The sequence below is a fragment of the Cydia amplana genome, chromosome 12 (assembly GCF_948474715.1).
Source record: "Cydia amplana chromosome 12, ilCydAmpl1.1, whole genome shotgun sequence".
Lineage (NCBI taxonomy): Eukaryota > Metazoa > Arthropoda > Insecta > Lepidoptera > Tortricidae > Cydia > Cydia amplana.
The window spans coordinates 5,666,135-5,681,317 of NC_086080.1; the positions used below are offsets into that span (position 1 = coordinate 5,666,135).

General features: G+C 39.7%; 2 protein-coding genes across 2 annotated transcripts in view; both read left to right on the plus strand.

Moving 5' to 3' along the window:
* Positions 1–3,943, plus strand: part of LOC134652701 (paxillin-B-like) — a 30,320-nt gene extending 26,377 nt beyond the window's left edge. The window contains exons 4-6 of the mRNA XM_063507864.1: positions 2,447–2,542; positions 3,103–3,237; positions 3,517–3,943. Of these exons, the coding sequence (XP_063363934.1) occupies positions 2,447–2,542; positions 3,103–3,237; positions 3,517–3,591 (306 nt within the window). The 3' untranslated portion in view covers positions 3,592–3,943. The remainder of the gene's footprint in view (positions 1–2,446; positions 2,543–3,102; positions 3,238–3,516) is intronic.
* The window catches only part of LOC134652818 (uncharacterized), a 326,718-nt gene that overhangs the window by 124,440 nt on the left and 187,095 nt on the right, over positions 1–15,183 (plus strand). The window lies entirely within an intron of this gene.

The following is a 15,183-nucleotide window of genomic DNA, read 5'->3' on the forward strand; positions in this document are numbered from 1 at the left end:
CGAAAACGCGCCTTAGCTGTAACGTAATTACCTCCCGTGTCCGATATGGTTCTGGGTATCGTAATAACACGATTATTGTATCAATAACATATAATCGTTAACCCTTTAGCGGATTGAAATTCCTAACAACTAGATATTTACACTAACGCTGTCTGACATAAATATCTGGGAGTTAATATTTAAGTAATCGGAAATGAAAATTCTTGGTCACGAGGTATTTTTATGATTTCTAGTTACCTACAAACATCAACACTCTTAACTGTTCATCGGTGGACCTTATGCCTTTTGTAATAAGGTTTCCGAACTGTCAGTTAACAGTGTGGGCGATGGTAGGCCACAAAGCAAGTATCGGCCAATAAAACGAATAAACCAATATAACTGTTTTATTAAAGTTGGAATGACCTTTATCTATTGTCACACCTGCTCTCCGAAAACAATTTGGCATTTGGCATTATAATAAATGAATATAAACTGACACTGTATCAAATTCTGAGAGACGGGTCAATTTGAGATTGAGTAGCTAGAAGAAACTAATAAAAATCTTTCTTTAAGGCTAGCTACAGACTTTTAATTTGTGCTTCCGTAAAAACAGCAATTTGTGACGATAACTTAGTTATAATCATCACTTTTTCCCGTCCCTAATTACACAAATTGACTAAGCCCCACAGTAAGCTCAAGAAGGCTTGTGCTGTGGGTACTCAGAAAACGATATATAACATATAAATACTTAGATAGGTACATAGAAAACACCCAAGAGTCGGCAACAAATATCCGTGCTCATTACAGAAATAAATGACCTTACTGGAATTGGAACCCAGGACCATCGGCTTCGTAAGGAATGCAAGTTATTAAACTGAAACATAAATAAGTATTGTACCAACGACCAGTTCAAAACCTGTCTTCATATTTCTATCATGCTGGTATTCCCTTTGACAAGACAGCACTGACAGTAACAAAAACAATGGGTCGTACTCGTAAACATTCTTAGTCACAACATTATGATTGCACAGCCTACAGACGAAACATTTGATGACATCATCTATTGAGGAAACAAAAGGCATCCCGTGTAGGGCATTCGATTCGGAGGATTTTCAATACTGGTACGTAGGTCAATACCGGAACTCCGGAATCAGGGGGCCTACCGCGAAAACCGAAATTCGCAAATTGCGGGGATCTTTCTCTTTTACTCTCATTAAGACGTAATTAAAGTGACAGAGAAAAATGCCCGCAATAGACGGACTTCGATTTTCGCGGTTATAACTCAGTACCGGTATTGAAAATAAACATTAAATGTTTTTTTTTAGGTAATATCAGTTCAATCAAGAAATAGAAATGAAGAGACAAAACTTATCATGTTTTACTTATTCATTAATATTGAAATTAAAATGAATATAGATTCGAAAATGTATATTTTTACTTTTCTCAAATTCCCCTTGAAATATCTTGTATGGAACTTCCGATATGCGAGCGCGATCCGTTTTTTGTTACGACAATGTGTGACTATGAATACTATGATTTATGTCGATCAATTGCAAAGCACCCTATATGAAAACTCTGTTAGGTATATAAATAAATAAATATTATAGGACATTAGCACAGTAAGCTCAAGAAGGCTTGTGTTGTCGGTACTCAGACAACGATATAGGTATATAATATACAAATACATAGAAAACGACCAAGACCCAACATCGACATAACTATTTAAACCAACTTCTACATATACTTAAACAGTGAGACCTAAACATCTTGATCTTGACAGTTTTTTGTAGGACACATAGTCCTAATGCAAATGATGCGTTAGAAAAAGGGCATAATATGCGAGGAAGACGAGAGGCTTGGTAAGGGCAAGCTGAGCCCTTGACTAAACCCGCTTACATTGCAGTCTTATACCTACTTAGTAGTATGAATGCAACTCATTTATGTTCTGAAATTATAAATAAGAATAAGTACTTGACATAAATTATAAAATGTCGCCAGTAATCTCTAGTCTTGTAGCTACGTATGGCTGAATGTTGCTTTTATCTCAAAATTGTATACTAAATGAAATTTATTTCAATATCTTGGATGTTGTCTCCTTTCGTATTCCATTCAAACTCTATTGTGATTTGCAAAGTGGTATCGGTACAGTATTTGTTCCTGGTTGGCGCATGTACACTCAGCATAAATAGTAGCGTATAAAACAACGCGCCAATAGTACAGGTATAGAAATTCCGCGCCCCAAAGCCTCTATTACAGTCTAATTGTTGTATACAGAAACATGTATTTATGTTAAGCTGTTAAAAAATGCTAGCTATTTTTCATGCTGACTTTACGTGAGAGAGGCACACCAGTGAATTCTCACCAATCGGTTAAAAACATCGCGCCGATTCCTTATTGTAAAGTCAAGAAAGGGAAAAGGGAATGAGCGACAATAAGTTATTAAAAGCTATTTTTTTTTCTATTTCAGCGTGTGATCCAAGCCCTGGGTGTGTCGTGGCACGCCAACCACTTCGTGTGCGGCGGGTGCAGGAAGGAGCTTGGAGGTGGCGGTTTCATGGAGCAGGTAATGTTATACGATTGAAAAAACTGGTACATAAATCGTCATTTTAACTGTCATTTTAGTGTCTGGAATATAATAATGATTAGCTAAAGTGGTAAAAATGGAGCCGTATATAATTTTTTTTCAATTTCAGTAGTACTAATTTATTTCACTGGCAAGGACACTTTTTGATAACAGATGTTGAAAGTCGTCGAATGCACGGATATAAAAAAAAGAAAAGATTTCGCAATAATAAACGATTTTACCACTAAAATGGCAAAAAAGGTTGTCAATGATACAATTTTTGTTTAATACAATAAAACATAGGTACAGTCGGCCAAAAATGTGGTCTACCACCCTACGGTTGAGGTTCGTTTGAACGTCATGAGACAACAAGGTCGATTTGACAGTGTGACAGTGACAATTGTCAACCTTAGCGATCGTTAGATCTCGCAGAAACTTTTGTCAAAACTGGTAGACCACTTTCTTGGCCCACTGTACATTCTTAGAGCTTAGCTTCCTTACTTTAGGTACCTAGTCTAATATCACTGGCCTTTTAAACAATAACTCTTCCTCAATTCCAGGGCGGTCGTCCCTACTGCTCTGAGTGCTACGCTAACAAGTTCGCGGCGCGTTGTGCAGGCTGCTCCAAGGCGATCACTGACAAGGCGATCATCGCTTTGGACGCCAAGTGGCACCGCGAGTGCTTCACTTGCAAAGTAAGTTACTCTTCCTACTCAGGTCATGTTGTCAAGTTCGCGGCGCGTTGTGCAGGCTGCTCCAATCCCATCACTGACAAGGCGATCATCGCTTTGGACGCCAAGTGGCACCAGTGAGAGCGTGCCGTAATACAATACCTGTCTTTATGTGCGCTTCATCGTACTCTCTCTCTGCTTTTTTTATATGCTCTGAATTCTTCGCGGCGCGTTGTGCAGGCTGTTTTTTTACTTTCTCTACTTTTTTTATATGCACTGAATTCTTCTTTTTCTATTTTCCAGAAATGCAGGAACCCCGTGACCGACTCCACGTTCTCCGTGATGGACAACAAGCCCCTCTGCGGCAAATGCGCCTAAGCGCCATCCCGAACACAAGCTAAAGTGCACTTAACTGTACTAATGTTAAGGTCTAATTTATACAGCCCACCAAATACATACAAAGTCAGAATGCTCTTTAGAAGCCATATTTTATCACAATTTCGCTGTATTTCAAGTAACCTACTTTAAGCCTTTGATAATAAAGTTGAAAATACAAAAAAACAGACATTTAAATTAGAAATAATGAAGCTTAAGCTTGTTTAAATGTAAATGTTAAGATATAGTGCCTATTCCATGACACGTGGCAATTCTATGTGACTAAAATATTTATGATACAAGTGTGGAAAGTAGGGGTTTCCAAGTGAGGGGCAATATTGTAAAATAAGAGCAAATGCGAGTGTTTTACAAAAACACACGTTGGGAATAAGATTATCACATTGCAAGGCACTTCTTAGATGTCATGGTGTTTCTTTCACACACAGTGAAATTATACCAATTAAATTCAATCAAGGCTTGAATTATCAAGTCTTATTTTGAAAAAATAAATTTCCAATGAGATTCGCTTAAAGCAAAGTTTACTTATTAATTATTTAACTATAAATTATTGTAATTTGATAAAGCATAAATAAAACTATTATTAAAATAAATAAAGACAATTCGTAGTAAGATATTGTAGTGTAATTTTGACAAGCTGGTATCTTTTTACATAATGAATATAGACCAAAGTATGCTAAACATAAAATTCAATTTTGCATAGCTTGTCAAAGTTATGCTCCTACATTGAACGTAAAAGTGATTTAATAATAGTCAACCTAAAAGGGCTACCTGTAAGGTATTTATTTATTTCGTATGTATTTTTATAACCAGCGAGAGCTATATTCAATAAGCTATTCTTCATTTTCAATAAACTATTTTTGTTTATTAATTTGTTTTACTAGTAAACAACACCAGTATCTAATAGATAGTAGAGCAGCATGGAATAAATATAAATTATCTCATCTCAAAGTCAAAACCCACCTGCAACACACTAAGGTGTAAATAAAATATCGCGCCATCGCTCGTAAATATTGCACCATACCTTTAGCCTAGTCTCGAGTAGATGGGCGTTTTCTAAAATAAATATCGAAAACCTGATTCTTTCAAATCTGAACATTCTTGGGCTCATTCTACTCAGAATCGACAGCATTCTCCACCTTTCCATTAAAAAAAGATGTCCCAAAATGTCCATTCCGTCACGTTTTATTATGAGAAAATTTTTCACTTGTATGGACGTGTACAATTTTCATACAAGTTTTTTTATCATCAGGATTGAATATGCTAGTGAGTCTTGAGGTGAAAGAACCCAAAAACACCAGGATCTGTGAGAATCGGGTTTTCAATATTTATTTTAGAAAACGCCCAGATGGCGTTACTTTTTGATATTTAAGAAATTTAACATATATCAGTGAAATCAGAAGGATCAAAGTCCAATGGCGTTCTAACAGTTGTAATCTTCTGTCGAAAGTTGGCAGTAAATTTACTGTGGCTACGTAATTTATTTGACAATCCGCCTCTATTTAAAATTCTCTTTGGTAATAGGTACTCGTATGTCGCAAATACGAGCCCTACGCCACATAATAAATAATAGTACTAGGTACAGAAGACTCACTCTCTAACAAAACGCATCTGTTACGATCAGCACAGATATGGCCGCTAGGTGGCGACAGCGCCACGCGCGGCTTATGGCTAGCCCAGTAGCCACCAAAATTGGTGTGGAACGGATGTACTTTTAGAGTGAGCCACGCCTGCCTACGCGTAGTTTACAGTAAGGTCAATCGAGAAATGCGTCACTTGAGGTAAATGCGTCATTTAAAGATTTCTTCTAAACGGAACATTTTAGAACTATTGCAACCCTCTCTGTTTGAAGTGTGGACACTGAACTTTTAATGCAGACGGCTATAATAGTTCTAAAATGTTCCGTTTAGAAGAAATCTTTAAAAGACGCATTTACCTCGGTTGACCTTAACCGTTTAAAATAGACTCACTTACCTTTTGTCTCTTTCCTTTCATCCGGTTTCCTGTCAGTCCTTGGAGTCGTTTCACTGGGTATCTTCACCGCGTCTTTCTTCGCACATTGCACCTTGATAACCGACGGTAGAGTGTCGTCTGACACGTGGATAGCGTCTAGAGCTAGCTTTAGATCTTACCTTTATGTCTTTCCTTTCGTCCGGTTTCTCGTCAGTCCTTGGAGTCGTTTTACTGGGTGTCTTCACCGCGTCTTTCTTCGCACATTGCACTTTGATAACCGACGGTAGAGTGTCGTCTGATACGTGGATATCTAGAGCTAGCTTTAGATCTTACCTTTATGTCTTTCCTTTCGTCCGGTTTCCTGTCAGTCCTTGGAGTCGTTTCAATAGGTGTCTTCACCGCGTCTTTCTTCGCATATTGCACTTTGATAACCGACGGTAGAGTGTCGTCTGACACGTGGATAGCGTCTAGAGCTAGCTTTAGATCTTACCTTTATGTCTTTCCTTTCGTCCGGTTTCCCGTCAGTCCTTGGAGTCGTTTCAATAGGTGTCTTCACCGCGTCTTTCTTCGCATATTGCACTTTGATAACCGACGGTAGAGTGTCGTCTGACACGTGGATATCAAGAGCTAGCTTTAGATCTTGCCTTTATCTCTTTCCTTTCGTCCGGTTTCCCGTCAGTCCTTCACCGCGTCTTTCTTCGCACATTGCACTTTGATAACCGACGACAGAGTGTCGTCTGACACGTGGATATCTAGAGCTAGCTTTAGATCTTACCTTTATGTCTTTCCTTTCGTCCGGTTTCCCGTCAGTCCTTGGAGTCGTTTCAATAGGTGTCTTCACCGCGTCTTTCTTCGCACATTGCACCTTGATAACCGACGGTAGAGTGTCGTCTGACACGTGGATAGCGTCTAGAGCTAGCTTTAGATCTTTCTCAATGTCCTGCTTTACTTTTAGGCTTAATATTGGCGACCTGGGTGAGGTTTCTTTGCTCTTGCGGATACCTGGGAATATAAATGTTTCTGTTGTTATTTGAAAATTAAATAAGTTTTTGGCAACAATTTCATTTTTGGTACAAGCTTTTATCGCTTTTTTTTTTCTTACGATAGACAACTAATACTCATCGAGACAATTCTAAAAACCCCTAACACAATTAGAGTTCCTATGGCCACCTCCTGTCTCCATCATCAGATCAGCTCGATGGTACCATAATATTGCATTGTCACCCGACTTACATGTGTATGCAAAATTTCAGCTCAATCGGAAACCGGGAAGTGGATCAAATTTAACTTGCAAGATTTGATTACAGACAACAGGACAGGTGAAACTAAATAAAAGCTTGTAAAAATGAAAATGTAAAATATTTCATTTTTGCACACATAAAAAAAGGTTTAATAACAGTGGGAACATACATTGAAGTAGAGGTTGCATGCATACAGAGATACTTTTATATAAAACAATATGAACAGGGTTCCCCAATCTAGGAATAGCTTGTATCTTCGGACTCCAGTTAATGAATTAAAACTAGAGAATTATGCCTAACCTCGTGCCGCCCAATGTACATTAGAAATTTTTTCGAACAAATGAAATTCTACCCAATTGAAAATGCAACAAGATTCAAACTTCCTTGGCTATAATTATGTATGGTGGGCGGCACGAGGCTAAACATAAGATACTAATATTTAACCTTAGCTATACATGTATGTTTATAAATGTATTCGACATATTGAAAGGACAATAACGTAACGGGGTTGGCCGGTCGAAGTATTTAGCAGATGGCGCCAGCATAGCTTACCCTGTCAATCCCTAGAATTGTGTGAAATTCTTGTTCTTTTTTATGGAATTTTATGCCCTGGATACCTGCCCTTTAAGCCAAATCTCATAGAAGTAAACTAGAGGAAGGGGCAAGCCATCATGGCGCTATAACTAAGCAAACCTTTAACAGTTGCCAACCCTATTACGCACTAATACTTTAGTAAACAAATCAGTGCCGAAGACCGTGGATTCGAACCCCCGGTTACAATATGAGTATCTTAGAACCTATGTGCGAAATATTATTTGATATTTATTATTTGCTTTTCAGCCCTTCTCCGGGCAGAAATGGGTGGAAAACTGACTCGACAAGTTGTTTCCAATAGGGATGATGACACATAACAAAATCTGGTAAAATAGATAGCATATAAGCAATTTATCACAATAATGTGGATATTAAAATAATATATGGAAATAATACAAAAATATTAAAATACAGGACCTGGGAATTTCCAAATTTAAGTTTATTTTTAAACCCCGTAGACAACATGCCAATCGTTAACGCTCTGTAGCGAACGAAACGCAACTGTCACTGTCATGACAGGGGCCAGTACAGCGGTGTGAAATCGCTACAACGCGATTGGTTGATGAGTTCGCATCACGCGCGCGATTGGTTGACGAGTTCGCATAACGCGCGCTATTGGTCGCAACTAGTCGCGTTAGACTGCACGATTGGCTGGAATTCGTGGGTAGCACCGCTGAATATACGTCAATGATAGAGTATAGAGTACCTCGTGGTGTTCTGGAGGCGCCCGATGACTTGGGCTGATGGCGCAGCGGGGAGTGCGGGGACCTGAAGGGGCGGGGCAGGGCGCTGCGGACCGAGTTCGTCGCCGACGCGTGGGGAGTAGTCATCTGTGAAAACATGCTACATTTAGGGTCGGTTGCACCAAACTGTCATCGTTAATGTTGCATGTTGTGTTGTTGCACCGTCAGCACTTGACAGACTGATCAACGTCACCGGCGCGCCGCGGCGGTTTACTACGAAACTTTCCAAACAGTAAAATTTAGCGAACTCTTTAACGACGACAAACACTTTGGTCATAGAGAAATAAATACATAGATTGCTCACTCCATACATCAGTTTTGGTACCAATAAGTTTTTGGCAAAAATTTTATTTTTGGTACAAGCTTTTATCGCTGACTGTACTTTTCTTACGACAGACAACTAATACGCATCGAGACAATTCTAAAAACCCCTAACACAATTAGGTTGCGTTGTTTCATCACAGAGTTCCTATGGCCACCTCCTGTCTCCATCATCAGATCAGCTCGATGGTACCATAATATTGCATTGTCACCCGACTTACATGTGTATGCAAAATTTCAGCTCCATCGGAAACCGGGAAGTGGATCAAATTTAACTTGCAAGATTCCCTTACATAGTTACATACAGGTCGATCTAATAAAAGTTTGTTAAAAAGACTATTATTTTCATAGTCTACATCTAGCATCGAGTAGCGGAACTATCAGTACTGCTACTTGACAATAGATGAAGCACCGACCGGAAAGTTTTACGTTGTTGAGAATTAGATTGTCTATGTTTTGGTGCAACCGACCCTAAGGGCGTATTTAGACGCTGCGAGAACTCGCATGCGAGTTTCTTTACATTGCGGTCATTACATTTGATCGGTCGACTGAATTATTGTAACCTCACTGATCCGCAATGTAACTAAAATCGCATGCGAGTTCGCGCGCCGTCTATATGAGCCGTAAGAGCGTGTCAAGGTAATTTTTCGCCCGCTTTGCAACTGCTGCTGACTGTACGTTGTTATTGGGCACAGACAAGACATCCTCTAGACTGAGCATAGTAACGCTACCCCCTCTGCCACTTATACGGTAGTTTTACCCCATCTTCGAGTCAATCCCATGCCGTGATTGGTCCGTGTCTTTGAACGGATCAATCACGGCACGGGATTCGCTCACCTCGTCCCCCCCGCACCCCCGTATTTTTGGCAGCATCGGTTTCATGAAATAATTGCTCTAGACTCCGTCTAGAGGATTCCTAGTCTATGTTATTGGGTAAGTAGGCTGGTGTCGGGTTACATACGACGTCGACGGTTTCGACGAGCGTGGTGATGTTGTCGTGCTCGTGCAACGCGCGCGCGTGGCGGCGCGGCCCCCCGCCCCCGCCCCCGCCGCCCGGCGCGCGCATCAGCGGCCGCCGCGACCTAGACACGTCCATGACAATGTGAGCCACATTCTTAACATCCACTGCTGTGCTCCTTAAGAGCCAACAGGAGCTAAGATTTAAATATTTTAGGTAAATATACCCGTCTCGCTAACGGAAGCGGCTCCTAAAACTAGTGCGATAAGGACAAGGCGAAAAATCCTGCGTAAAAATCTCAAAAATCGAGGTTTCGTACTCGACTGTTTCCTCCTCCAAAACTTAACCAATCGTAACCAAATTTAGAAATCTAAATGATAATGACATTATTTGTGTCGGACCGTTTTGCTTTTTTGACTAATTGATATCAGTTTTGAATAGCACGCCTCTCATTGCGGCATAGTCAATTAGGCCATTTTGGCCATTTTTGAAGGGCTCTTGCGCCTTAAAAAAACAAAAAAAGCAAAACGGTCCGACACAGATATTGACAATGCTAATCTGTGTTGAAAAAAATATTGCTCTAGCTTCAAAACCCACGAAGGAAACAGTCGAGTACGTTTGTATGGAGAAATGACCACTCCTGTTGGCTCTTAACCTTTTGACCAATTTATATTAGAGATGCTACGAATATTCGGCAACTATTCGGTATTCGGCCTATTCCGCCACTTTGCCGAATATTCGGTATTCGGCCGAGTATTGCCTACTATTCGACCGAATACCGAATATCTGTTGCCCCTACCTAAAAAGAAAAATTACACAAAAAAAAAATACCAAAAATTAGGTAAGTATATTTAATATTTAAAATGTATTATTGGAAAGTTGTTAAATAGGAAGACCCTTATTTAAGCATTTGTTGATTATGAAATATTTTATTTTTATCACGGGTCTGATTTGATTGACTCTAAAACTACAACAGCTACTCTATAACTACATTCATTAGTTCGGTTTTACAAAAAATATATCTTAGCAAACGTTGTGCTTTGTTGGCGAACAGTTTTCATAATAATTGTGACTCACAATGTTCGCATCTCATGCCGAATATTCGGTATTCGGCCATAACCACTATTCGGGGCATCTCTAATTTATATATCGTCAGCCGGGACAGCACATCAGGGATGTTACGGAGCTCCGTTTCCGTTTCCGTTAAGTCGGAACTTCCGTTTGGTATTACACATCCGTTTCTGTTCCGGTTCCGTTACTTTTGAAACGGAAGTTATATCGGATGTCAATGCTTAGCGCGGCAGCGGGACATGAGCGGTGTACATAAACAAAAAAACAGGTTTATACCAGTCATTCGCTCATAGCCCCGCTTGCCACGTGCTGCAGTAATTAGATGTTCTGGTTTATCCGTGTTTTTGAATTTAAAGTACGTATTCGTATGTGTTGTGTAATGTATACCTACTGATAGTACTGACTCAGGCTCCGGTTCTGGTTCCGGTTCCGTTTTCGGTTCCGATTCCGTTTCTGGTTCCGATAAACTAAATTTATAACATCTGGTTCCGCTTTCGGTTCCGATAAAACCACATCCATTACATCCCTGCAGCACATGATTGGCGCGACGGTATCTCGCGGCGAGATAGACTACCCGTAGTACCCGTACCTCTTTTATTAACATAGAAAAAGACGGGTGTCGGGTAGTCTAACTCGCCGCGAGATACTGTCGCGCCAATCATGTGCTAGGGCAGTTCAGAGGCATATTGAACTGTACTAGTACCAAATCAAGATCTTTTTTAGGGTTCCGTAGCCAAATGGCAAAAAACGGAACCCTTATAGATTCGTCATGTCTGTCTGTCTGTCTGTCTGTCCGTCTGTCCGTCTGTCTGTCCGTCCGTATGTCACAGCCACTTTTCTCCGAAACTATAAGAACTATACTGTTAAAACTTGGTAGGTAGATGTATTCTGTGAACCGCATTAAGATTTTCACACAAAAATAGAAAAAAAACAATAAATTTTTGGGGTTCCCCATACTTTGAACTGAAACTCAAAATTTTTTTTTTCATCAAACCCATACGTGTGCCATACGGGTATCTATGGATAGGTCTTCAAAAATGATATTGAGGTTTCTAATATAAGTTTTTTCTAAACTGAATAGTTTGCGCGAGAGAGACTTCCAAAGTAGTAAAATGTGCCCCCCCCCCCGTAACTTCTAAAATAACAGAATGATAAAACTAAAAAAAAGCGGCCAAGTGCGAGTCGGACTCGCCCATGAAGGGTTCCGTATTTAGGCGATTTATGACGTATAAAAAAAAACTACTTACTAGATCTCGTTCAAACCAATTTTCGGTGGAAGTTTGCATGGTAATGTACATCATATATTTTTTTTAGTTTTATCATTCTCTTATTTTAGAAGTTACAGGGGGGGGGGACACACATTTTACCACTTTGGAAGTGTCTCTCGCGCAAACTATTCAGTTTAGAAAAAAATGATATTAGAAACCTCAATATCATTTTTGAAGACCTATCCATAGATACCCCACACGTATGGGTTTGATGAAAAAAAAAATTTTGTGTTTCAGTTCGAAGTATGGGGAACCCCAAAAATTTATTGTTTTTTTTCTATTTTTGTGTGAAAATCTTAATGCGGTTCACAGAATACATCTACTTACCAAGTTTCAACAGTATAGTTCTTATAGTTTCGGAGAAAAGTGGCTGTGACATACGGACGGACAGACGGACAGACGGACAGACGGACAGACAGACAGACATGACGAATCTATAAGGGTTCCGTTTTTTGCCATTTGGCTACGGAACCCTAAAAATATATGATGTACATTACCATGTAAACTTCCACCGAAAATTGGTTTGAACGAGATCTAGTAAGTAGTTTTTTTTTAATACGTCATAAATCGCCTAAATACGGAACCCTTCATGGGCGAGTCCGACTCGCACTTGGCCGCTTTTTTTATTATTAATTGGTAGAACTATATCGTAGGCCCGAGGCTACAGTGCAAAACCATCTTTGCGACTATCATAAAAAAGAAGGTTGAGTATGGCTGTTCTATATCTATAGAAAAATATGTACCGTATTTTCTTATTGGCTGCTGCGTTTGGGCTTTCCAATGGACTAGGGGTCTTCGCGTTGGCAGTCGATGATACTCCCAGGCGAGCTTTAGACGTGCCGTCGCTATCGAACATAGTTCACTTAGGTCCACTTGCACCATCCCACTAACCCGGAGTTAAGCGGTTAAACCGTTAACCTAGTGTCAAATTGTACTGGTAACCATGGTAACTCCAGGTTTTACCGGTTAACCCCGGGTTAGTAAATGGTGCAAGTCGGCCGTATAGATTATATCATGTGAATAATAGGGATGATGACACATGTTGAATTTTATAACAAAATCTAGTAAAATAGATAGCAAACGAGCAATTTATCACAATAATGTGGATATTAAAATAAAATATTGAAAAATTACAAAATTACAGGACCTGAAATTTTTAAAATTTAAGTTTTTTTTAACTTCCAAAAACGATAAAAGTAAGGGTACCATTCGATTCCTTACATTTCATCCCAAAAAATATTGTATAGCAATTAGCAACTATATACATAAACGCAATATTTCACCGACAAAAACGCAATTTTCTTGTTTTGTCCATACTACAAGATGGGCGATGACGTCACGGCCTCTGGCCGTTTTGTATAGGGCGTTTCGCGAGTGAAGTGCGACTGTCGGACTTTGACTACAATTTCTGACTTTTGTGTTACTTTAATGCAATGGGTCCCATATAGACATTTGATCCTAAAAACAAACCCGATCGATTGATACCATAAAAAAAAATTAGTCATGTAGCCTATTGTTCGTCAAGAAAACTATTTAAATGCAAGCGTGGCTCACTCCGCGATTTAGTCGCGTCGCTACAAGTACATGCGGCCCACACCAATTTTGGTGTCTAGCCATAGTAGTTGCCGCGTACCGCTACGGAACGGACGCCTGCTCGCGCTTGCGCCACCTAGCGGTCATATCTGTAGTAATATACGCGTTTTGTTAGAAAGTGAACCTTCTGTACCTTGTACTATTATTTATTCTGTGCTACAAGATTTTATTTTTATAACACTACAATTATCTACTAATTTTTTATACCATGGACGAATAAAACAGACATAGTCCGTAGGTATGTCCGTCTTGTTTTATTCGACCACCATCATCATTGGCCTTTACATCCTTTCAAATGTTTATTACAGCTGCTGTGTATTCCGAGAGTCGCATCTAAAAAAAGACCGTACAAAAGACCAGTAATGGTGCAAGGCACTAATGCTTTTCCAGACATAAAACTCAAGGGCGCCACGCTGCAAGTAGTCGACAATTTTTGTTACCTCGGCTCAACAACTACGTCGAATCTAACAAACGACAAAGAGATCGACTTATTCGACCATGTTATATTTTATACTTCCATCTTAGCCTTAAGTGGCTTAAGCACTGACAATCCAACCTCTAGACTGAGCTTAGGCCAATTTTTTGATGAAACCGATGCTGCCAAAAATACGGGGGGACGAGGTGAGCGAATCCCGTACCGTGATTGGTCCGTTCAAAGACACGGACCAATCACGGCACGGGATTGACTCGAAGATGGAGTAACGCTACCGTATGTGTGGCAGAGGGGGTAGCGCGACTATGCTAAGTCTAGAGGTTGGATTGTCTGTGGGCTTAAGTCATCATTTAGATTTAGACAATCGTTTAATGAAGGAGATGCGGATAGACAATTCACACAGTATTTATAGGTAGCTATGTTACAAATACTTAAAAACTACCTTTAATTTCTTATAAAGGTACCACTTTGTCGCTTGCCATAACGACGTTTTGACAGGTTATTCGTTTAAATTCAATAAAATTTTGTCCTTATGTTAAAAACCGTCAATTAAAGTGGTGCCTTTTGTTTGAAAACGACACATTATGTTTATTGTGGGTTATTGAAGAGTTCAAATTTCACCTTGATCGGCCGAGGGAAGCCTTGGAGCAACGCGGGAACCTGTCCAGAGAGTACATCGAGAGCTTGGCGTCAGCACCAGTTTCTGTCAAATACACATATTGTTATTGGGAGAAATCATAGAGCAATATAGTAAGAATAGAGTGCTCACTCCATACATCAGTTTTGGTACCAAAAAGACCATTATTAATATTTTAATGCTTACTTGCTTTGACGTGTTTATTGAACTTCGAAGACTTATGAGACTTTCCTGAACGAGTCAACGACTGAAATCAATTAGAGATGGCGTTAATTTTTGACATTTAACAAATCGATACGGATCAAAGTCATATGGCGTTCTAACAGTTTTAATCTTCTGTTGAAAGATGGCAGTAAATTTACTATGGCTACATAATGTACCATGACAGTAAGTCTCTATACACTATATTCTCTTTGTACCTATTTACTCCCGCCAACCCTATTCACCCCGGTTGCTATTTTGCTTTGGTTTCCTCCGATAGCGGTGCCGTCATATAGCGGCCGTCTCCATACAAATACTACGACATCCATATTTAGCCGTATTATTTAGTATGGAGACGGCCGCTATATGACGGCACCGCTATCCTAGGAAAACCGATCTAAGTCTCTGTTTCATCCATCTTGTTTTAAGCTTAAGACCTCTTGTTAAAATAACTCAACTTTCATTCAACAGATGGCGCTGAATATTGGAGGAACGCGACTTTGTATAGTTCTCGGCGGCCGATCGTAAATACCGCCAGATCATGAAAGGTATATCGTGAAACGT